This window comes from Solanum stenotomum, chromosome 3, assembly GCF_019186545.1.
Source record: "Solanum stenotomum isolate F172 chromosome 3, ASM1918654v1, whole genome shotgun sequence".
NCBI lineage: Eukaryota > Viridiplantae > Streptophyta > Magnoliopsida > Solanales > Solanaceae > Solanum > Solanum stenotomum.
In genome coordinates, this window is record NC_064284.1 from 63,688,576 (window position 1) to 63,713,825 (window position 25,250).

Genomic DNA, 25,250 nt, shown 5'->3' on the forward strand with positions numbered 1-25,250 from the left:
CCCCCCCCCCCCTCCCACACACACACACACAACTCCAAACAACAAAATATGTGCAAAAAAGACTTCAATGTGAAAGTGAACAAGAGTGAAGCAGTGGCAGCAGTGTTGCCAATGCAAGAACATTGGCTACCATTATCTAATCTTGATTTACTCTTACCTCTATTGGAGGTCGGAGTAATGTTCTGCTATCTAAATCCCATTATTGTTTCGGAGAAAATTAATATGAATTTAGAATTTAACTCAATCGTAAAAATACTCAAAACATGTTTGGCTGAAACATTAGTTTCTTACTATGCATTTTCTGGAGAAATAGTTGAAAATTCAGCGGGAGAACCGGAGCTTCTTTGCAATAATGGTGGTGTTTCTTTTATTGAAGCTTTTGGTGATGTTGAGCTTAAAGAGATTAATTTTTATAATCCAGATGAAAGTATGAGGGGAAATTTGTTCCTAAAAAGAAGCATGGTGTTCTTGCTATTCAGGTAAAATATGTCTTAATAATTGTGTGCAAAACAATTTCTCCTTTTTTTCATGCATGTGACCTAGTAAATGTCCCAAACATAACAACGATAACATGTCCAGTAATCAGTTTAAAAGTGGCGTCTGGGAATGATAAGATGTAATAACCTTAACTCTACCTAGGTGACATGCCTAAGGGTGGATGTACAATTCGGGTTATGGATTTGACAAAACTAAGTGATCACTTTGACTTAAATTTTGTATTTGTCTTGAGAAATTTATTTAATATGTATAAATTATTAAGTTAGAATCTAGTAACTTAAAAGTAAATCTTACATTTATAAACTCTAAATCATGAACCTACCATTTCATATATAGGGAGTCTGATTCTTTTCAAGAGTCAAACACACAAAAACTTTTATTCTTTTATAACGAGCAAGGATAAGAATAAAGTCATAGAGTGCCTTTATCTACTTTAAAACTGTGAAGTGTGTAACTATCTTTAATTATCATCGAATAACATAAGCTAAGTTGTTATTCCTTGGGTTCACTTTTACTTGTTCAGCTTGAACTTTGCATACCTTAAGAAATTAAATAATAATCGACATTAAACCATAGTAGTTAGTGTTTAATCTTCGATCTTGCAAAATGATTTGGACAACATTAATTAATAATCGTTGAGAGTAAAATAGGAAAAAAATGTATTTTTTTTATATGTTAAAATTAATTGACAAATAAAAGTGAAAATCTTTTTTGTTTTTGGAATAATGGATTTATAAAAGTGAACAAAAAGAGTAGATGAAACATATTTTTATTTACTTAACTAATTATGTTTTCAACAAAAATGTTTAGAAAAAAAAATGAAGTTGTTAAAATTTGTGATGTTGAATATATAAAAAAATATATCCTTAAAACAAATTAAAAAGAAACGTATGACACGTAAATTGAGATTAAGGTAGTACTAACTCTTTTAAGCAATAAAAGTTGATAACCCTCATAACCTAACTTTGTACTCTTGTTTTGTTTATTGAATAATTTATAATTCAATTTTTTGGTGCAGGTTACACAACTCAAATGTGGAGGAATAATTGTGGGTTGCACATTTGATCATAGAGTTGCTGATGCATACTCAGCCAACTTGTTTCTTGTGTCATGGTCTGAATTAGCTCAATGCAAGCCACTCTCTCAGCTCCCATCGTTTCGACGATCGTCCCTTTTTCCTCGACATCCTGGTTACTATGATGACTCGATCGATGACTTATACGTACCAGTATCAACCCTACCNAAGCCACTCTCTCAGTTCCCATCGTTTCAACGATCGTCCCTTTTTCCTCGACATCCTGGTTACTATGATGACTCGATCGATGACTTATACGTACCAGTATCAACCCTACCTCCCATGAAATCCGAAATCCTTAACCCTAACGATCAAGTCATTAGTAGAATTTACTATGTCACGGGTGACAAAATTGAGCACCTTCAATCATTAGCCAATTGTCATGACAAAAAAGGCACGAAGTACTCCCAGAGGTCTAAACTTGAATCATTCAGCGCTTTCCTGTGGAAAACTATTGCATGTGGAATTAATAAAGAAACGTCGGGTTTCAACAATTTTAGGTTTGGTATTGTGGTTGATGGTCGGACTAGATTGATAAGTAATAATGTAGATGTTAATAATCAAGATAAATCGCTAAAAGGGTATTTTGGTAATGTTCTCTCCATCCCATTTGGAGAGAAAAAAGTTGAGGAGCTAAAAGAGAAGTTGTTACATTGGGTGGCAAATGTAGTCCATGAATTTCTTGATATCGCGAAAACACAAGAGCATTTTCTTGGATTGATAGATTGGGTTGAGGCGCATCGTTATGAACCATCTATCGCAAAAATATATGCCATGAATGGTGATGGAACCACGGTGGTAGTGTCATTGGGGCAACATTTTCCTGCGAAAAAGATTAATTTCGAATGGGATCAACCAGCCTTCTGGTCATACCATTTTCCGTGGGCCAGAAAAGCCGGATATGTGATGCCGATGCCAAGCCCTAAAGGAAATGGAGATTGGATTGTGTATATGCATCTCGTGAAATGGCAAATGGAACTTATTGAGGCTTCTCCATCCCACATGTTCGAACTTCTGACTGCAAATTATCTCAACTTGATTTGACTATAGTCTGTCTTTAGTCATTGAGTCACATCCAACTATCGTATCTAAGCACTTATAACATTTTTTTCTTGTTTTATTTATCGTCCTGTGAATATATAAAAATGTTATTTATAATTGGGATATGTATGTAACACATGTAGTTCTTCATTTTCTTGATTTCTTCGTCATGTAAGAGTGGTTTATTCAATTAAAAAAAGACTTTATGCCGTTACTATGTTGTTTTTTTACCTTGGCAAGTTAAATCAACCTACAATATGCAACTATTTCTAGAAAGTCTCAAGATATAATAACTTGAAAAATATTTAATTACTAGTAATTATATTATGTTTGTCGTTGTAGGGCTCTAGTCTCTACCCATAGGCTAAAAAGGTATTGGGGAGAGGTGATTAGATAGGACATGATGTAACTTCATATTATCGAGGATATTACTTTAGATAGGAAAGAGTGGTGGTCACGTATTAGGCTAGAAGGTTAGTAGGGGTGGAGTGTTGTCTTGGCTTGCGAAGGTATAGACTTATTAGTGTCTGTCGTAGTACTAGTTGTACTTGTACCCTTGTAGTTCTTGTCATGTGGTGCTTATTGTATTTCGATTATCGCATTATTTTGTTGTTGTTGTTATTATATCTTTCTTGTAGACTTCACACTATTTTTCTTATTAATTGTTATGCTTTCGTCACTATTTTTTTCTTTTACTTGGATTTTATGCACTTGAATCAAGAGTCTTTCAGAAATAGTCTCTCCACCTCCACGAGGTAGTGATATAGGTCTGCATACACTCTACTCTCCTCAAACCCTACTTAGTGAAATTTTATAAAATATATTATTATTAATCTTATTAAATTATAATATTTTTAATAAAAATTCCGACTTAATGGCGTGGTATAGGCTTATTAGTGTATGTTGTAGTATTAGTTGTACTTGTACCCTTGTAGTTCTTGTCATGTGTTGTTTATTGTATTTCGATTACCGCACTATTTTGTTGTTTTTGTTATTATTGTTTCTTTCTTGTAGACTTCACATTATTTTTTCTTATTAATTGTTATGCATTCGTCACTATTTTCTTCTTTTATTTGGATTTGGTGCACTTGAATCAAGAATCTTTCAGAAATAGTCTATCTACCTTCATGAGATAGTGATATAGATTTGCTTGCACTCTACTCTCCTCAAACCCCACTTAGTGAAATTTTACAAAATATATAATTATTAATCTTATTAAATTATAATATTTTTAATAAAAATTCCAACTTCGCACTTGAATATGAACCACTTAAATTAAAGCTAACATGGCCAAAGAAGTAACACCAAAAGGATATTTTAGGTGCTATATTCCAAATATATAGAGCTAATAGTCTAATACATACAATAAATAAAAGTCGTTTTTTTAGCTTACAGCCAAAATCCAAATGGTCCTTGCCAGCTCAATAATCAATAAAGGAAAAAAGGACAAATATACCTCTAAATTATATCGTAAATGGTATGTAAATATCCTCCGTTCTCTGTCATTCAATAACTAGAGCATACAGTGGCGTAGGCACATGTATGCCAGGGTGTCCAATTGGACACCCTTCGTCGGAAAAAATACCGCATATACAAGTAAAATTATATACGAAGTGATTAAATAACATATTTTGGACACCCTTGATGTAATAGGTTGTTATAGCCTAGTGGTTTAAGATATCTTGAATGTATGTTTCGACATCTTTAATGAGTTAGTGCTCACGTGTTCAAATCTCACATGGAACAATATTTTCCCCCTTTTAAAAAGAACTTTTGTTATTTAATTTTTGGACCCTCTTACTGAAATTTCTGGCTCCGCCACTAAGAGCATATATGTCCTTCACTTTAACGGAAGACTAAATAGGGACACATGGCGCAATCTTATCCATCGATCCAATATCTAATAAATGTCGATCTGTGGATCAGATTATGACACGTGTATATCCATTAGTATAAAGGGTATATATGCTCTAGTTTTTGGATGACATGGACAATATGACAGAGAATATCTACATATTATTTACGATAGTTCAAATATATTTATCCTTTTTCCATCAATAAATATTATCATCCTCATCCTAAAAAAAAAAAAATTATTGACTAAACAAGCATCTTTCTTTTTTCCAATAATACTGACAAAAATAGTATACTTTTCAAAGTCAAAAATTCCATGCTGATAACCAGATTTTTATGTCTCACTGTAACGTTTGCTAGATTCTTTTTAGAAATAATAGTTTTAAAAAATAATATCTCAACTATCACTTTTTTGCGACTATTACATCTTAACTATATATCAATTATCAATCTCTGCCACTATTTATATATTAAAACACACCTAATTGAGTAGATTGTAATAGCTCATATAGGAAAAGAGAATAACTGATGATTATTCTAGTCAACTTCGAGATGTTAACAAGTGATATTTGAGATTTGATTAATTAATTTATAGTCTTTAATCTCACTAGAGTTTGATCACCATCAGTGGCGGATCCAGGATTTTCATTAAGGGGTTTCGAAAAAAAAGAGCAGTGCTTAAGATTTGAGGTTTGAACCCCTCAACCACTAAGTCAACCTCTAATCTTATATTCAGAAAGTTCAAAATCAATATATAAACATAAACTTCTTTAAAATACCTTAAATATACAACGTAATTTTTTGCCGAGGGGGGTTCGGTTGAACCCCCTCGGCAGACTCTAGGTCCGCCCCTGGACTCACCATAAAAAAAGACACTTGCCTATAGCTTCTTTCATTTTCGAAAAATGGGAAGATATTTTCAATTTCTCCCATTTTTGTTAGTTTCATTCTTGAATTTTATTAAAACTAATGCTCAACAAGAGTTTCTTAATTGCATTTTTAGCCATACTTCAGACAAAAATATCGAAAAACATATACATTTTCCAAAATCACCAACATATTCATATCTTTTAGAATATGGTCAGAAAAATCCAAGGTGGCTAAATTCTTCATCTTCACATCCAATTTTTATAATAACCCCGATAAACGAATCCGATATTGGGGCAATTATATTTTGTAGCAAAAAAATTGGCATACAAATTAGAGTGAAAAGTGGTGGTCATGACTATGAAGGCTTATCTTTTCGCTCTGAAAAAGGGGAACGATTCGTTATCGTGGATTTATTCAAGTTAGATGACATTTATATCGACAAAAATGACGAAACAGCCTGGATTCAAACAGGAGTGACAATGGGGCAACTTTACTATGAAATCGCGAAAACAGGCGAAAATCTTGCATTTCCAGGGGGATTGTACCCTAGTGTTGGGAGTGGTGGGATAATAAGTGGTGGTGGAATTGGTACTTTGATGAGGAAATTCGGCCTAGCGGCTGATAATGTCCTCGATGCACGTGTAATGAACGTAAATGGAGAAATTCTTGATAGAGAATCGATGGGAAAAGACTTGTTTTGGGCTATAAGAGGAGGTGGAGGATCGAGTTTTTGTGTTATTTTAGCTTGGAAAGTTAAACTAGTACGCGTACCATCAAAGCTTACTGTTTTCACAGTACGTCGAAAATTACATGGAGAGACTATAAATTTACTCCAGAGATGGCAAAATGTGTCACATAAATTATCTCGGGATTTGTTCATGAGAGTTTTGATTCAAAATATGGGAATTGGAAGTAAAAGAATAGTACAAGTGTCATTTCAAGGGTTGTTTCTTGGTAGAGTGAGTGAGTTACTCCCAATGTTGAACCAAACTTTCCCCGAATTCGAGTTAGTTACAAATGATTGTTTTCAAGAACCAGTAGTGAATTGCGCGATAGGATTGCCATGTATAAAGAAAGAATGCTTTGAAGTCCCCTGGATTCGTACAACGTTGTATTTTGCATCCAAGAGAATAAACGATTCGATTGAATTTATGGTGAACAAGACCATGCCAAAAAGAAAGAATTACTATAAGGCAACGTCCGATTTTGTGAAAAGTCCATTGCCAAAAGAGGTATGGGGGATGATTAGAACTATGTTTCGCGATGAAGAAAGGCCTATGATGATATTTGATCCATTAGGTGGAAGAATGGATGAAATTTCGAAATTCGATATTCCATTTCCTTATAGAAAGGGAAATTTGTTCAACATTCAATACATGGTGAATTGGTATGATAATAGTGAAAATATATCTAACAACAAGATTAAATGGCTAAGGGAACTTTATGAGAAAATGAAGCCATTTGTGTCACATTTCCCAAGAAACGGTTATCTCAATTATAGGGATCTTGATTTTGGGAAAAATGATGGTGAATATAGATATTCAAATTCTAGAGTTTGGGGTGAAAAATATTTGATGGTAATTTTGAGAGGTTAGCAAAGGTGAAAAGTAAAGTGGATCCTAGTAATTTTTTTAGGTTTCAACAAAGTATTCCACCTTTTAGTGTGTCAACTTAAGAGGAAGGTAAATGAAATTCGAATTTCTTCACTCGATGAGGAGATCGATTTTATGGGCCATTACGAACGTTCATTTTCTGGAGATCGATAAATAAAACACAAGCGATTTTTGTACCTTCTTGTTGATGTTGTAAGTTGTTACTTTCTTCTTCTTTATTAAGAGCATTTACCTTCCTAATTAAGTTAATTTGATTGATACTCTCAAATTTGAAAAGTGAAAACCATTCTATTTCATCAAACTTAGAACGATACATGTGCATTACAACTATTCCATGAAGCCTTGAGTTCAAATTTCAGAGAAAAACGTAAACACTTGATGATTTCTTCAAGTATATCTAAGCGTTGGTGGATAGAGTTACGATAGAGTTACCTAGTATCTGTGTTAATGAAAGGTAGCAATAACCCCGTGCAATTAGTCATGGAATTCCTCCCATTGAGTTGGTATTTGAACCAATAGATCAGATTGAATAAGAGGTGTAAGGATGTTCTGATATTCGAATTGCCCACAGGGCTATACGACGATGGAAGCAGAATGGTTGAAACTCCTTCGATTCGATTGTAGTGGAAGGTCTATTATATGTTGCTCGAGTTCTTCAAAAGTATTGTCAGGTGTGTGCCAAATCCTCCAACTATCATGTTTTTGGATCTGACACGGGTGCAGCAACACTTTTGGAGGGACCGAGCAACATAGCTAGAAATCAAAGTAAATAGCAAACTCAAACGTCATGTAGGACAGCAGCCTCCTACAAAATCGTCTTAGCCAGTAGAATGAAGCAAACAAAAGGGAAAAGAGAACAGCCACAAAAATCAAGACAAAATGCATTGTTCCATATCAATGCAATCAACCAAGAACCGTGAACTTATATAACAGCTCCAGAAAACAGGCAGGCGCGCCTCCAAAAGAGAAAAGGAAAATGAAAAAGAAAGAGAGAATAAAGGAGTAGCTCATGAACAATATCAATTGTTCCAGACTTCACGAACTTGAAGCACAGCAAAGGATAATTAGCGGAAAGAAGGCACAGAGAACCACCAAATTCATTTCTCACTGGCGCGGTCAACACCATTGAAGGCCCTTTTTTGTCAGTATTGAAACATGCACACCCGTCTTCATTATTCAAGAAGCCTTCTCCGTATCTGCATCATGCAAAGTCAGCTTGGTAATCAGTTATGTCATCCAGAACAACGCATAATATATATTACATGCTATTTCTTGTAATAGGTCCACTCGATGTATACGGATGTCCAGTTCTGCTGATATGGAGTAGCTAATAGTTTTAGAAAAGAATAAAGGAAACAAAAACTTGGCCACAAGAAAGGAAAAAACAAGAGATGTCATTTTCTTTTGAACATTATATTTGACAATTTTCCATCTTGTACTGTCAAAAAGTTTTCCAGAAAAGAAAAGAATTGTTTCCATGGATTTTAGACATGTCTCATGTTGTCAAATAACTTTTCAGTATAAGCATGAAGGATTGGACTCAAGACAGTCAGTTTGAAATCAATACTCACACTTGTGTTTTCTTTCATGCCCGTCTTGTAGTGTAGATGAAAAAAGAGGACTTTCAAAGAGGTCCCTGGGCCTCTAGTTAGAACTACATATAATAGTATATGCATACTCTTAATTAGTTAAAGCTACTTCAGCACAAAAATTGCAGTAGACGCGCAAAGTGTTTACGCTATGCCTCTCGTATGAATAACTTACATGAGACTTTTCTACACAAATCGACAAACAATTAAAAATATTGAGTCATTTTAGCGTAGCTTAACAGCATAGCATCTAACTCACCAGTCACCAATGAAAAGCTACACTTTTGCAACATATGCCATACCATATAAATGCTGAGAGTCATGGTGGTATGCTGAAAAATCACACCCAGTTCAAGTGGTGAATTCTTTATCCTTGAATCCTATTATCACACTAAACTTAAATGAATTTCAGACCAGCGGGAAACTGTAGGTCACACTTGTAGATATAAAGGATGCATGAAGAGAAATAACAAATTCAGCACCTGGAAGTCTACATCATCAATGGAGATAAACAAGATGAAAAGTTCAGCACTACATTAAAATTTCAAAACCTTGGTAGAGCAACCTACAGGTATGCAAAATTAACTGTTCAACCATGGAAATACAAACAAAAACAAGCTTAAGATAACGAAGGGGAGAGAATCTCTCTTTATTCACTCCCCTCTACAAAGTCTCCAGCCTATTTTTGCCAGCTTAGAGTACCCTCCCCAGTGGTTCCTCTTTACAACTGTATCCACCAGCCACCCACCACTTCTCTCTTGCTCTCTCTTTGTTGCCTCTTTTCTACCACCAACCATCCCCAGTAGGGTTCATGATAAGCATACACTCATGAGTCTTGTTTGTCTTCTTCAGACTGTCACTACAAAGTCAAACTCTAATCCCCTGGACTTGCATTTGAAATGAACTCTCCTCATCCATTTCCCTGGACTCCCTCCCTTGAAAAAAAATTCTATCTTGTTCGCCTTTATACCGCCAGCCCTTCCCCATCTGAAAACATTGGGGACCTAGGTGAACAAATTCCTATAGGCTACCTCATTATCCTATATCCTTCCCCTCCATCCCCCTTCTTCCTCTCCATCCTAACCCTCTCTTTTTTCGCATACCTCCTCTTGTACATGGTACACTACAGTGTTACCTTTCCTTCAAGTGTTTCTATCAATCTCCTGTTCCTCCTTACCCTCAATCATTTGCTATTCTTGACTCTTGTTTTAAGTTAATGGTCAGTTCTATACCCATGGGCCATGTTTTCCTACCCACAAATGAAACACCTAAAAGTTTTCAGAAATCGATCCACGACCCATTCAAGCATTTTCTTCATTCTTTCGGTGATGGCTAATGGTTGAGCATTTTCCACTACCACGACACTTGTTCCCCCAAAAGCATTTCACATGGTCTCAAGTAATCTCCCAAAGCATGATGTAATTGATTTAGTGTTGTTGTGAAACAATTTGGCACATTTTTGAGTGAAGCAGATCATTTAATATTTTACACGTTTTTGGGGACCCATTCAAGCATTTTCTTCCTTATAACATTTTAATTATATATGTCATCTACAAATCTAGAAAATAGACAAATGTGCCTATTTTGTATCCTAATAGAAATTCAATCATCGAATCTGCCCCAGAAATCCAAAGTTTACCTAATGGTGTATCATCTATACGTTTAATGTAGTAGCTTACATAACCAGCATACCCCTTCAGGAAAAGGTATAAATGGAAAAATATAAGCTGATGCACTTTCCTTTTTACTGATAAGTTAACCAGAAAGAGAAATGGGAGGGAGAACAACTATGTTCAACTAACACAAAGGTCAGAGAACATAAATGGAAACTAGAAAAGGCCGAATGAAAGAGAAGAAATCATCAAATAAGAAATAGGTGTAGCTAAAAGCACAAATACTTGGCCAAAGCTAAGTTTCGATTAACATCTACCAAGATTTTACATTGTTACCACTTACCCGAACTTCGTTTGAGATAGGGACGTAGTAATTACTGCTTGTAACCCCAATCTCAATCATTTCATTCACTCCAACAAAGCCAAGCAACTAGATTGATGATCCTAAAACAGAGAAACCTTCAACCACTCTCAGAATGTACAATCCACAAGAATCTCCATAAAATGAAATAGAGGCTCAACTAATCAAAGATTCATCAGTCCATTCCCAGCTTCCTACAGCAGCAACAACAACCATATACCCAGGCTAGTCCCACAAAGTGAGGTTTTGGGAGGGTAGAGACTAGAGTGTACACACACCATACCCCTACCCAGTGTTATGAAAGGCGCTAGCCTCTCGCTTCTCGCCAAAGGCAATGTGGCGACGCGGCGAGGCGACAAGGCGTTGCCTTTTTATTTTTTTATTTTTTTTAAATCCGATTTAATAATTAAAAGGCAATATTAGGGTTTATTTCGTGTTTTTGCAAACCTAGAACTTCTTCTCTCCATCGCGGCCCTCTCTTCTCCAGTTCTCCTCCCTCACTACTTCGCGACTATCTTCTCCAGTAAAAACAGACGATGTTTTTTACTCTTTTTTTTTTATTTTGAAGCTACTGCTAACTGACTGCCTACATTTTTTTAAAAAAAAAAATTCAATCCTTCTACATTTATTTTCTACCCTACTCAATTTAGTTTTATACTAAATAATATTGTATTAGATAATATATGTTATTGCTATTGAGATTTTGTATATTTATATATGCAATTAAATATTTTAAGTTTTTGGTATTAATTGGCGCCTCAATTCAAAAAGGCAAGCACTGGTCGCCTTTCACCGTCCAAAACACTGCCCCTACCTCAGAGGTAGATAGGACGTTTCCGATAAACCCTCGGCTCAAGGAAAAATTAGTCCAAAGCAGTCCCGCTTTCACTCTGATCGCATCATTTAAAAAAACAGAATTCACAACCCATAGCAAATAGAATCCCAGTTTCCTACAGCAATCGATCAAAATACTTCCATATAGCATTACTTACAACTAGCTTAGGTGATCAAAACAAACTACACATCGCGTAGTCCTTAATAGATAACGAAGTCACAACCTTTGTTTCAACCAGCATCATATTAACTAAATGCCGCATTTTGATTTGTTGATTACAGTTCACAGTCTCATCTCACAAACTAATTCTTCTTTCATTAAGCTGAGCAAATGAAATACACATTGTAGTTTGTAAGTATTAAGATATACCTGTGGCTTTATCCGATGCATCGTGATAAAGGGAATCCTCCTCAGGCACCGGATGAAGCACCTCATTCGCCTTTGCTACTTTTTTAGCTGAGCCATCATTACCCAAACTATCATCATCATCAGGAACACCATCTTTATCATCAGGATATCTCACCACAATAACAGGGCAAACACAATGACGCACACAATAATCACTGACACTCCCAAGCCTTCCTTCTGTGCTTCGCCTCGATGCCCCAAACCCTCGACTACCCATGATCACAGCACTCAACCCCAACCTCTCAATTTCCAAACATAGCCTCTCCTTCATATCATGATCCTTCACAATACGAATCTTGAACGGAATGTTGGCATCAACAAGCGGCTGCGCTAAGTCATTAGATTTCGTACTTGTAAAGTTGTCGAAATCTTCTTCCAGTTTCTGCTTCGATTTCTCATCCGTTGTGTCAATAGAGACGTCTATAGCGCCCCAATCAGCTCCGTAGAGGACGGATGTAGGGCGTACGTGGAGGAGAATGACGGCGTCACCTGGACGGAGGTAATTCTCTACTGCCCATTTCACGGCGTAAGCGCTTTCGTCACTGAGATCGACGGCGATTGCGATCTTCCGATTAGCACCGGATGTAGGTGTTCCCGGCGGGAAGCGAGGGGAAGCCGGTTGGTGCATGATGGCTGTCGGTGGTCGGTCGGATTCTGTTGGTGGCTTCTTCGGTGATGCCATGCCCGGAAAGTGTACGACGAAATGTGTGAAAGAAAATGTGGAATTTGAGGCTGCCTATCGTGTTAAAAGGTTACAACTTCATATTCTTTCCCTGTGGATTTAGGTGACACTTTTTTTTTTTTAATTTCCTATTCGATTTTCGATAATTGAGAGTTTTACTCCCTCCATCCCTATTTACTTGTTCATATTTTATTTTTTAGTTGTCCCTATTTAGTTGTCCATTTTGACAAATCAAGAAAGAACAACAAATTTTTTCCTATTATACCCTTATTTACACTTCTTGAAAATTGTAAAAGTGTATGTTGTTTCCCTCCAATTTATTTCACTTGAATTCAAATAAGTGGTTGTAATTTTGAAGTGAAAAGTTGTCATAAAGGTAAAATTGTAATTTCAATGTGCTAATCATTGTTGCCTTAGTCTGTGTGTCATTTCTAAAGTGGACAACTAAAAAGGGACGGAGGGAGTACTAATTTAGATTCGTATTACGTGGAGCTTATTCGGGAGAAAATATTTTCTAATAAAAGAATATATATTTGAGATTTGAATACAAAACCTCTGATTGTAGTAAAAAATAGTTTCATCCAATGAACGATATTTAATGTTGATTACCTTACATCTTTGATCATACATGAAATTTAAGAGATAGAGACTTAAAAAAAAATTGTTATGTTAATCAAATCGGTGATAAGTGATACTTCCCTCTGTCACTTTTAATTGTCATATTACGCTTTTTGAAATTCAATTTGACTAATTTTTAAAGTGAAATTAGATTACATTAATTCGATATATTAAACAAAAGATTTGAATATTCAAAAATTATACGAAAAATACTATAAATTGTAATTTTTTGCATATCAATATGATGAAAAAATATATCGTAAAATATTAATCGAAATACTTATTGTTTAACTCTAAAAAAGAAGACCATAATAATTACAAGCGAACGGAAATAATACCCATAAGGATAAAATTTGAATGATACCATTAAATTATGAGAGTAGTATATATGATCGAATTCGAACTAGTGACATTATTTTATTGTATGTTTTGGATTTGAAATTATTTTTTAACATCTAAGACTTCACATCAATCTATATTGGCATAATGGCAATAAAGTCATAATAATAGAATTATTTTTTAAAAGTACGTGTAAAATCTAAAATGAACAAGTAAAAGTGATGATGAAGTATTATTATTTTAATTATTTATCCATCTATTGAAATTAAAATTGACAAAAATTCAAGTGAAAGACGCTTATCTTCAACGTTTCATCTCTCTTAGCCCCGCCTTCTCTCCCATTTAAACACTCCTCCATTTAGTAGTAGCAAATCGATTAATTTAGATTTGTGTCATATTTGGTTTATCAAGAGAAAAGTATTATCTTTGTGATTCATGTTTCTTGACTTAGTAGGCGTTTGGCCATGCGATATCATATCACGATATGATGTCGTGAGATGAAATCAGCGTTTGGACATGCGATTTTACGCTGATTTCATCTCATGATTTCATATCATGAGAGGTGATATCATATTCTCCAAAAACCATGATATGGAATCACCATGTGATTTCATATCATGATTTGAGATATTTTAATACAATAATTGATCCATGAGTTTGTATTTTGTTAAAACAACCCCACATTTATATCTACTAACCATTTGTTTCATATGTAAATAAAATTTATAATCACATCATTACTTTTTAAAATTTATTATTCTCACCAATATAAAATTTATTATCACTTTAAATTTGGTGAATATAAATGATAAAGTAGAAATTCATTTGGTGAATATAAATGAGAACAAAGGGAGTAATACTTTTTTTATTTTTCATAATAAAAAAAAACGTCTTAATCTTATGACTAAGCATAATATTGATAAAAAACAATTTTCATTGGCGGTGCTGCACTTTCTTAATCTTAGTATTTGCAAAATGTTCGTTCACATGACTGGAGGATATCAAGTCCAATTGATTGAGGACTTAGGAAAATTTGATCAATTAGTTATTAATATTTAGTCAATTAGTCGACTAGTTATAATTTTTTTGATTAAATTTTATTAGAAGTGTTTTTGACTCAAACTTGTGGTAACTTTTTAAAATTTCGTTATTCAATAATATTTAACTATTGATTTTTCTTGTAAATAGTTAGAAGTTAGTGATGTTTGTTAATTTTTATCTTAGTGCATTTAACTTCTTAGTTAATATTTACTCACTAATGTATGTTTTTTTTCTACTTTATAGGTTATTTGTAAAAGTAGTTGAGAGATATGAACATATCAAATACAATTTATGTTCAATTTTTTTAATTAAATTAAAGTTAGATGAAACAATTATTTAACTGAAAAACAAATAACTTTGTAATCATTTATTATGCGATTTTATAATTTTTGTTTATTTGATAAGATTGAATAAACAATTGGGGTTATTTTAATAGTTTTACAACTTATGGAATTTTTATGTTTATGAGAAAATATACAACACAAAAATTTCATATCACATGTCCAAACAAACCTTCAATTTCATATTCCATATCATGATACCATATCATGATTTCATATCATGATATCATATCGCATGGCCAAACGGGCCCTTAGAAAAGAGAATATATGTAACTTTTCAAAATGGCAAAGTTAGTTCTTATTTTGATAATCGAGAAATTCGTTTGTGACCCGCCCTTTAGACCAATCACAACCTTCTAAACTCGGTAGATAATGGGTCCGTCCCTCTACCCTTCTCCACTTACATACCGGGTTTCGCTTTGCATGGTGTGGGGCTTGAATCTGCGACCTAAGCCACAAATCCTCCACCTTTTGCCACTTGAGCTAGGCCTTGGGGGCATGGCGAAGTTAGTTCTTATGTTTATGGTTGTTTGTATCTTTTTTTGATTTGACACAATATTAAAAAGTAAAAAAAAAAAAAATCAACCTTACATCTTAAATCAAAAAATATATTAAATATACCAAAATGATCACTAATCTTTAAAATGGTGGGAATACAATTTTCCACTAATTTTGTTCTCCACAATTGTTTCATTCTAAGTTTCCCATCACATTTTTTAGTAAACACCAACAACATGGAGTAGAGGTTGAGAACATACAATTTTACTATGCAAGCAATGTAATGTAGGGTTAAGGTTAAATCCACACTGCACCAATTGGCATCCCTAATTCTTTAGTAGTGTTGAACCTGAGAGAGAGAGATATAAAACGTTTGATTATTCCGAAAATTGTTCAATCTTCGCTTTTTGCTATTGTTCCTATCTGCATTCTCACTTGTACATTCTTGGTCAAGCACACTGTTTAGTGTCAACGAGCTAAAAGAAACAACTTCATCGACAGTAATTTCCCGCATTACACTCCAACAATTCAAAACTTCCTCCTATGCCCATCAAAATAAAAGAAAATAGAACTCAGATCAAATATGTAACTTATAATCACAAAATGTATACTACTTAAATTTTGAAAAAAAAAAAAAATCGTAATCAGATAAATAGCGACAAGAATCTTACTTTATAAATGTGTCCGCATTTAGAGTTAATTGCAACTAAGAAAAATGGAACTTGTTGCGGAATCAACTCGTGAGCTGCACACAGAAACGCCGATGCCGCTAATATTGATGGTTTGTACTCAAGAAGCTTAATTTCTGCAATTAAGCACAAGATTAACGTTTTATTAAACAAAAATAAATTAAATTAAAGATAGAAATAATTAATTACTGCTATTATTCAAAAATCAAACAGAGATTTTACAATACCGCAATTAAGCACGAGCTTAACGCTACTCTATTAAATAAAGATAAGATAATGGTAAAAAACACACAAATAAAGATGAGATATGACAATACGGTACCGTAATGAGAGCTGAAGATGATATCTGAAGCTCGATCTTCGAGAGATTGACTCAGTGACTGGTCGTTACTGAGTTCAAACAACGAGTTGAAAAATTGCAGAAGCGCAAAAGGCGTGATGGAACGTAACCGCCAATTGAGCGTTGTGAGAATCAAATTCTCCATTCGATGAACTGACTGCAAATTGAAAATTAAGCCTTCATCGTTTCTCTGTTCAGATTGATCCATGGATGAATTATTGGATATCGATAAGTTGTTGATGTTCCTCATCTTCGCAGCAAGTGAGAGGCTGGCAGTTACGAGAATCCGTACAATCCATGGTTTATTCTCCTGCAGATAAGCAAAAATTTCCATCAGATCTTCAACAATTTCATACCGGAATTCACATTTTTTGAAGTTCACACTGTTTCAGGTTCTTCATATAATTAAAATTTCCATAAGATCTTCAACTATTTCATCGCAAAATTCTGATCTAATGTTTATCTTTACAGCAGAGCGTATACATATGCAGACATTGTTACAGATTCTTCATATAAGTAAAATTTCCATAAGATCTTCAACTAATTTCATCGTGAAATTCACATTTTAGTTTCTCTCTACAGCATCATATACATATGCATACATTGTTTCAGATTCTTCATTTGCTTATGTTTGATGCGATTGACTGATGAGATAAATTACCAGAATAACTTGCTTGGATAGGAACCGATCGATGTAATTAACAGCTAGATATGCAGTAAATCGATCAATATCATACGAAAACTGCGCCTGCAAAACAAAAAAAAAAAAAAAACTAAGAACATAGTGATTTAAACAAAATTGAATCAGCACAAATTAGTTAAGGATTTTGAACAGTATTTTTACTTGAGAAATGAGAGTGAAGCAGTGATTGCGAATGGAAGAGTGCACGTCGGTAGATTTGAAGAACGGCGTGTGATCGGACTCAGCGGCGAAGAGAGCTGAAACGGCGTCGTTGTCGTCGTGTCCATCGAAGGCCGTTAATGGATTCTCGAGATCGAACTTCATGAATGAAATTATGAAAGAACAAAAAAAGTTGAAGTTTCTGAAAGTATGAAAAAACAGAGCAGAGCAGAACTTCACTATGAGGCTTCCTTATTTATATCCACGTGAAATAGAACTGGAGTCGGGTTCTAATCGGAAAATTACTTTATTAAAATTATCTTTTATTTATATATATATATATATATATATATATATATATATAGCTCAGGGTAGTGTGTTTATTTTTTAAAAAGTTGAAACTCTATTAATGAAAATTTTAACTCTATCAAAATCTTGAATTCCTTATGCCACGTTTGTCCTACTCTACGAAGTTATTTACAACTAATATAGCTCAGGGTACAATCGGGACGGAGCTAGAGGACAAAATAGATTGGATTTCATTTGAATCTCATTCGTCAAAAATAATGAGGCCACTTTCTTAACCTTCTTCCTTTTGTTCGTATATTAGAATAAGATGAGATGGTACGCTTGAGTTGCTCAATTGCCACTAAGCATGGTGCTCATGATATGCTACGAAACCTCCATCGTGTCGAGAGGTGGACGGGAACCAAGTAGGACATAGCTAATAACAAAGAAACCAACTCAACATTAGTGGCCAACACATTAAATTTTCACTATGCTCGGAGTCCAATAAATAACACAACCATAAAAGATCAACTATATGCAATTTTATCCTATATTTCTGCATAGTTATTTTCATAGTCTGAATTCATGACCTCCTAATCACATGAAATAAATTTATCAACATCACGGCTATTCTTTGATTATTCTAAATACACTTGAACCCAAATTATAGGATATACCTTTGATGTTGATTAATTTTTACAAAAAAAAAAAAACTTGCGCTCAAATATTGCATCAAAATTATTTTTAGGTACATCTTCATTTCTAATTGAATTTTTTTTAAAAAAAAAAACACTAAAGGTCATTCACATGATTCTTGGAGAGTGGGTCAGTCATTCATGGTGGGAAGAAGGTCCTATTCTCTTGGAGCTATGTGCCCCATTGAAATAGATAAGTCATAATTAGTTTTTTTAATTTTTCATTCTGTGTGCTCGATATCTATTTTGAAGATATTATTAATTTCAAATTTGTAAAGGAAAGTTCTATTTTGAAGGTAAAGTGCTCTTATAAAACTCGATTTTATATATACTCAAATGTTAAACTCAAGATCTTTAAAAATAAAAAAATACTTATCACTTTACCGTAATCTTCGGTAGTATACACTGAATTTTTAAAAAAATATTTGTGTGACAAACGTGAGTACAATTAATATTTGAACTTGGGAATTATAGTATACAGAAAGGCAGACAGTTTAGGATCCCTACATGTTATCGTGTCCTATATAGGAAATTTCTCATGTCAAAATCTGCATTTATATCACCAATGACCTGTTATAATCATATGAATTATATATATATATATATATATATATCGAGGGCGATGAATGAGATTGTTCGTTTCTTAATTAGAAGTTTCGGTTTTGAATTTTGAATATAAAAAATCTTTGATAGAAAATGTTTTCTCCGAATGAACTCTACGTAGGTTATGTGAATTTGAATTAGTTGAACTACAATACGGATATCAGACTTCATATGAGAAACCCAAAAAACAAGTGTGTGTATATACACTCTCTTTTGTCTAGACTCTAGAGGGTGAAAAGATTTAATTTTAGTAATGAATATTTAAAATATTTTTTAAAAAATTATATTAATTTCTTTTTTAATTCTCCGGACAATAATACCTATTCAAGGTGTTAGAGGTAGGAATGTTTACGAGCGGTTATTGGTCAAAATCAAAATCAAATCAATTTAGTTGATTTTTAAATTATTAAAATCAAATAAAATAGAATATACATTTATCGATTTGGTTGTTATCGATTTTGGTTTGATTTGATTAGACTATTAATCATACACGAAAATTAAAAAAAATGATTCATTCAAAAAGAAAAAGAAAACAATAATTCATTCAAAAAGAAAAATAGTTAAAACGGCTAGCATTACAAAAAAAATTGATTCCTGGATTTTTTGTGAGTCTTTATTGCTTACATAAACAAATTTTGATGAAAATATACGAAAGATAAATTGTTCTTAAAATATAATATATATATATATATATATATATATATTGTTGGTTTGGTTCGGTTCAATTAGTTCTTCAGATTTTTTTTAGAAAAAATAAAATCAAATCAAGTGTTATCAATTTTTTAAAATGTAAAACCAAATTAAATCAGTATAGTTAATCAAAATGGTCTTTAAATGTGTGTGAGCTTTGGTTGTATTAGGTTCTTAATTACGTGATGGGTGAATAAAGTGTTACGAAAAAATTGGGAAGTGATATATAATTAGATGTAACAATTATTAATTGTGTGATATCTTTTGGAATAAATTGTGAAATTAAGTTGACTCTAAGCACAATATGTCTATATATTAAGAGTATCTTTGAGCTGATTTAATTTAATAACATGTATTAATGCTAATGATTTTGATGAAACTGTATAAAAATGTCAGAGTGATCGATAGTGTGAACTTAATTTACAATTTTTATCATATCAAATTAAAAAATGCTCAATTACGATTGATGTGCATGCATGACACATAACAAATCTCAAAATTAACTCGTGAATCAATTTATTGACGGACATGTGAAACTTAATTCAAGGAGAAAATAATTTGATGTTTGAACTTTAGTAATTGTAAAGATTAGAAAATTATACATAAAATGTAAAAAAAAATTAATGGTATAAAGCTTTTCAAATTATTTTTTTTACTATTTTAACCTAACATGATCAACATCACACAAAAATATAAAAATATTTAACTCTAACAAAAATCTTACAACATATATTATCTTATTACTATTCCTTCTAGGACCATTGATAAGTCACTTATCATAAGACATAATGATGAAGAGGCTGATGATCTAGCTAGTAGAGCTCAACTCAACAATCATGAATGGATCTAAAGTTTGTTTCATAATACTATTTTATCTTAAAAAACTATTTAATACCTATAGATATCGATGTACTTATACTGTATAAATATAAAATTATATAGCATAATTGGATGAACTTTGCTCTCGCAGACTGATGATTTTGACACCACTTTACCTACATAGATTATCTGTTTGAAATTTATCACATCTACACATTTATGTATATATTCTAAAAAAAGAAAATGATATAGTCTTGACTCGAACACAAATCATATAATAGCGCTCAATTCTATTTAGATCCACCTTTATGTATATATTCGATATAATTTTTTCATAAAGGATATTCAATTAACCACCTTCACGCGCGAATTGAAATAGCCTAAAAAGTTTAGTAGTAGCAGCTTCAATTCATTCATACGCATGATGCAAGTTGTCTATAAAAAGATTAATGTATACTTTTTTTGTATCATATTTGTTCCTTTTTCTTTCTTTCTTTCTTTTTCTTTTCTTTTTTTCCTGTCTATAAAAGAATGATACTGTTATAAAAATTTATTGATTCTTGTGAAAGTAGAAAATAAAGTTCAAAATGACTTTGTCAAGTAACACATGTTTACTTGTTGAGTACAATTTTCACATTAATAAACAATTTGTTTTAATTAAGAGTTAATTAATTAACTTGATCAATTATACTATGCTAAAGTACTATAGTTCCTTGTAATTATACAATGTGGTGAGCACTATCTAATGTTTAAACAACTCCATGTGAACAAACTTATTGCAAGATTTCTACACCCGTAATAAGAGATTTCGAATCTGAATGTATATTGCGAGCGGGGATATGTCTCCCTTTAATGAGTAATATGTAGAATTTAAATTAATCAGATCAATAAATTTCGAATACTCGATAATTTTTAATTTTTTTTATGTGCTTCACAAATTTGTATGTGGTCAAGGATAAGAGGACAAGACAGTGGTGAATTTCTTTGCCTTCACGCTTTCACCCTATGAAGATAGCACCATCATGATATCTTTTTTTACTTTTCTCACTTTTATTTCACTCTTATTTTTATTTTATATTCAACTTTATTTTTATGTATAATGGCCAGTCATGGGGATTGAAAGTTTGCTTATAAATATTTTCTGTCTCAATTTATTATGCGATGTTATTTAACGGGATAGGAAATTAGAAAATGAAAGATTAACGACTTTTAAAATTTATGATATATTGTTATCATTTATTACATTGTTATTTTTTCGTTCCTTTTTCCTTGTCGTAATTTTCTTTTTGAAAGTCAAAGAGTATGAACTTTGATCAATATTTTAAAATATATTTTTTATGAAAATTACAATTTATAGTAATTTTTGTATGATTTTTTTAATATTAAAATTTTAAGTTTAAAATATCAAATTAAATTACTCAAATTTAACTTTGAGTGTTAATTTTGATTAAGCAATATAGTGGCGGGGTTTTTTTTGGGGGGGGGGGNGGGGGAGGGGTTCATTCTTTTAAACTGATTAATTACCCTAATGTTGCAAATGATGGCTGCATGACGACAAGCTTACCTCATGCAATTGTACTCCAAGAGGTAAAAATTAGGGGTGTAAAAATATTTTCATAGAAAATATTTTGCGAAAAAATAAGTGAGTTTTTAATTTAAATTTAGTATTTGGTAAGTAAGTAAAAATATATTATCTCAAAAATATTTATATGTAATCTGATAAAATAGTGTATGAGCGGAATGGGGTGGGGAATTGTGATTTGGGGATGGTGAGGGTGGGGAGGAGACAATGAGATCGGAATGTGGTATGTTGAACTTATTTTTCCTATTTGGAAAATCACTTCCCTCAATTTTAAGAAATTTGTTTATCTAGAAAAAATATTTTGACGGATCAAATATGAAAAAATTGAAAAACGTTTATACTAAACACACTCTAAGGTGGGATGCCCAGATTTTCGAGTCTGATATGATTTTATTGCCACCATTTGAAAAGTTAATATGAATATGACATACACTAATGTGGAAATATAAATTTGGCCAAAAACAACCCTACTCGAAATACGAAAAACTTATTTAGAAATCAACCTTATGTCTAGCAGGACATAAATTCTTTCGTGGCACAAGTCATAGCTTCTTATGAAATATTATGATACGAAAATATAAATTTATGTCCCAAAAAAGAGATTTTTTGTTCAATACGATCCACATAATTGAGTCCAAAGGCCTTTCGTTCATATAGTGGGCTATACAATGATCTATAAAAGCCCAATCTTATACAAGTTTGTCACAAAGTTTTTGGGATCTTAACAACAATTTTAGCTAGATTTTTTTATAAAAAAAAATTACTCCCATAAATCTTAATAGTTTGTAATTATTGTCGGTGTATATTCAATGTATGACAAACATATAATAAGTATATAAGGGAGATTTTAATAGCTCGATTGGTTGTCTATATGAACTTTCACATTTTTGGTGAGGATCGATTCTCCATCTTGTAATCCCCTCCCCCATTTCTCTTTCTCTTGCTCCAATTTTTATTGTTAAAAGAGGTGTATAATGATCATACCCATTGATTATATATTAACTATAAAAAAATAATCTTAATAGTTTGTAATTGTTGTCGGTGTGTTCTCAGTATATGGCAAACATATAATAAGTGTATAAGAGAGATATTTTAATAGCTTGGTTGGTGTATATCTGAAATTTATTATTTATACAGACGATATATACCACTTAAACTTTATTACTACTTGACACATCACATATATATACCACCAAGTAAGAGATTTTGGTATTTCGACAATAATCTTGGTTACATGATTTTTTAACCAATTTTATCACTAAACTAGAATATTCTCCTATGCTAAGGTGATTCAACATTTTATTTTATATATATAGCAAACATATATAATAAATGTTTACCTCTTTTACGCATATAATTTATCATCGAAAGGATTCAAATAACGCATTTCCCCACAAGCTAGCTCTACCAATGATCGCGATGTCCTTTAAACGTCAATTTCGAAACAAATCTAGGCTTTTTAAAATATTACTCTTGAAAACTTAACAAAAATGAATGGATAATGTGTAAAATCTCCTATTTATTAGGGTTATATATTTAACCACCATAAACACAAAAAATGAATATTCTTGATGTTTTTTTAAGAATCATTAACTATTTCTTTTTGACAGTTAAATATAAATGGTAACTAGTAAGTTTTAAACAAGTCCACTAAATGATGGCTGATTTTCCATTGCATATATATAATGGTCTTAATTTATAGAATATTTATTCATAAATCTTTCAAGAAAAGTTCAATTCTTTGCCTTGCCTTCATAACTCAAAAATGAATAATTTACCTTCCTTTCATTGCACTCAAACTCCTCCATGCAAAAAATACATATTTATATCTTCATTATTGTTTAAGAGATGATCTCATTATTTTTTTTCATGCTTAATTTAAATGTCTTAATGTATATTGCATCCTCATGTTCTTTGTATTCATAATTTTGAGAAACTAAACCAACTTTCATGCATACACAAGCTTCTCCGGTGGTTCATTCATCTGATTGTAAACTAAGGTCACTTTTCATTCCATAATATTTTCTTCATCGGTCATAAGTTTTATCATGAAAGGAGTTTTTCCTCATAGAACTATAATTTTTATCCGAGATTAAAAAAAAATTGATTTTATTTTTTATGTTTTCATTTCTTCATATAAAAGTATACAAAACTAGGGTCACTTTTAATTCTGCAATATTTGCTCATGGGACTATATTTTTCATTTGAAATTAATCTTTTTGATTTTATTTTACAATTTTCATTTCCTCCTATAAAGGGTAAGCATAACTAGGATCACTTTTGATTTTGCAATATTTTATTCATTAATCATAGGATTCATCATGACATAATTTTTTTTTATCATGGAGCTATTTTTTTTCATCCAAGATTAATTTTAATTTTTTTTAGTTTTTACAGTTTCTTCCCTCCTAATGATTATTCAAAAAAGTAGGCAAAAAAACCAAAAAAAAATATTTAAAAAATGTTGTATACTTCTAGAATATTGGGATATCAAAGTGCGATTCATCAAAAGCCATTTCAATTACTTCTAAGAAATTGGCACAAGGAAAGTTCAAATTTAATTCCAGTATCGTGGCAAAAACCAAAAATAGGATGGACAAAATTAAATTTTGATGGATCATGCAAATGCAAAACAGGAAAATCAAGCATTGGAGGTATTTTCAGGAACCACGAGGCCGAATTTTTATTAGGATATGCTGAATCAATCGGAAAATCTAATAGCACAATTGCTGAATTAGCTGCTTTAACTAGAGGCCTCGAGTTAATACTGGAAAATGGTTGGGAAGAAGTGTGGCTTGAAGGAGATTCTAAGTCATTGGTTGAAGTTATTGTACAAAAAAGAGTTGTTAGATGTGTAGAAGTGCAAAAACAAATAAATTGTATAAATTTACTTATTCCTAAAATTAAAAGTTGTATTGTAACACATGTTTTTAGAGAAGGAAATCGAGCTGCAGATAAATTTGCACAATTAGGACATCATTTAAAAAAACCACAAATTTGGAGAAATGATCCTCCTAAACAAGTTCTTTGTATCGTAAATGAAGATGCTGAGGGTAAGACATTTTTTCGTAGAAGATAGGATAGTTTAGTTCCTGAAATATCCCTTCTTTACACATGGTTCGAAGAAGAGTTGCTTGCACCTGAAGGGTACAATATAGACAGCTTATCCTGACGTAAATATCAGGATCACACTGAGACAATATTGCACTATTTCTCCAAGGTTCCCTTTTAGATAGGTATTTTGTTTTGTTTTTTTTAAATAATATGAAATTTGTTGTATGATTATTTTTCACATGTATTTTGAGGAGGATTAGATAGGAACTAATTTATTATTTGTTTATATTGTGTTTATTAGGAAATTCATAATTGTTGTAATCATAAGTGTTTTTTCGAGAGCTTTTACATACGCATTACAGAGATATTGGCA

The 25,250-nt window shown here is 32.3% G+C and overlaps 3 protein-coding genes and 1 pseudogene across 4 annotated transcripts; 2 read left to right on the forward strand and 2 right to left on the reverse strand.

Annotated features, from left to right (window-relative positions):
• Nucleotides 1–48: 48 nt before the first annotated feature.
• LOC125860502 (coniferyl alcohol acyltransferase-like) lies at nucleotides 49–2,617 on the forward strand (annotated as a pseudogene).
• A 3,075-nt stretch (nucleotides 2,618–5,692) lies between these two features.
• Nucleotides 5,693–7,044, forward strand: LOC125860513 (berberine bridge enzyme-like 22). Its single transcript, XM_049540493.1, has one exon. It carries the CDS (start codon nucleotides 5,818–5,820, stop codon nucleotides 6,931–6,933), a length of 1,116 nt encoding a protein of 371 aa, XP_049396450.1. The 5' UTR covers nucleotides 5,693–5,817; the 3' UTR covers nucleotides 6,934–7,044.
• Nucleotides 7,045–7,902: 858 nt separating this feature from the next.
• On the reverse strand, nucleotides 7,903–12,513 carry LOC125860522 (universal stress protein PHOS32-like). Of its 2 annotated transcripts, none has more exons than XM_049540504.1 (2): nucleotides 11,719–12,509; nucleotides 7,903–8,147 (listed from the first exon to the last, which is right to left on the reverse strand). In XM_049540504.1, the coding sequence occupies exons 1-2, from the start codon at nucleotides 12,437–12,439 to the stop codon at nucleotides 8,128–8,130; spliced, it is 741 nt and encodes a 246-aa protein (XP_049396461.1). In that variant the 5' UTR covers nucleotides 12,440–12,509; the 3' UTR covers nucleotides 7,903–8,127. The 2 variants fall into 2 exon arrangements, with proteins under 2 accessions (XP_049396461.1, XP_049396460.1); XM_049540503.1 differs by lacking the exon at nucleotides 7,903–8,147 and adding an exon at nucleotides 8,802–8,872 and having other exon boundaries at nucleotides 11,719–12,513.
• Nucleotides 12,514–15,406: 2,893 nt separating this feature from the next.
• LOC125860521 (putative cyclin-D6-1) lies at nucleotides 15,407–17,395 on the reverse strand. The gene is made up of 5 exons (XM_049540502.1): nucleotides 17,150–17,395; nucleotides 16,967–17,053; nucleotides 16,288–16,615; nucleotides 15,948–16,081; nucleotides 15,407–15,817 (listed from the first exon to the last, which is right to left on the reverse strand). The coding sequence occupies exons 1-5, from the start codon at nucleotides 17,309–17,311 to the stop codon at nucleotides 15,611–15,613; spliced, it is 918 nt and encodes a 305-aa protein (XP_049396459.1). The 5' UTR covers nucleotides 17,312–17,395; the 3' UTR covers nucleotides 15,407–15,610.
• Nucleotides 17,396–25,250: the final 7,855 nt, after the last annotated feature.

Coding starts and splice junctions, on each gene's coding strand:
- LOC125860522 (XM_049540503.1), bottom strand. CDS start 12,439: ATGGCATCACCGAAGAAGCCACCAACAGAATCCGACCGACCACCGACA. Junction 8,873..11,718: donor TGCATCGGATAAAGCCACAG/GTATATCTTAAT, acceptor GTGATTTTTCAG/CATACCACCATGACTCTCAG.
- LOC125860513 (XM_049540493.1), top strand. CDS start 5,818: ATGGGGCAACTTTACTATGAAATCGCGAAAACAGGCGAAAATCTTGCA.
- LOC125860521 (XM_049540502.1), bottom strand. CDS start 17,311: ATGAAGTTCGATCTCGAGAATCCATTAACGGCCTTCGATGGACACGAC. Junction 16,082..16,287: donor CATCTTCAGCTCTCATTACG/GTACCGTATTGT, acceptor GCTTAATTGCAG/AAATTAAGCTTCTTGAGTAC. Junction 15,818..15,947: donor AATGCGGACACATTTATAAA/GTAAGATTCTTG, acceptor TGATGGGCATAG/GAGGAAGTTTTGAATTGTTG.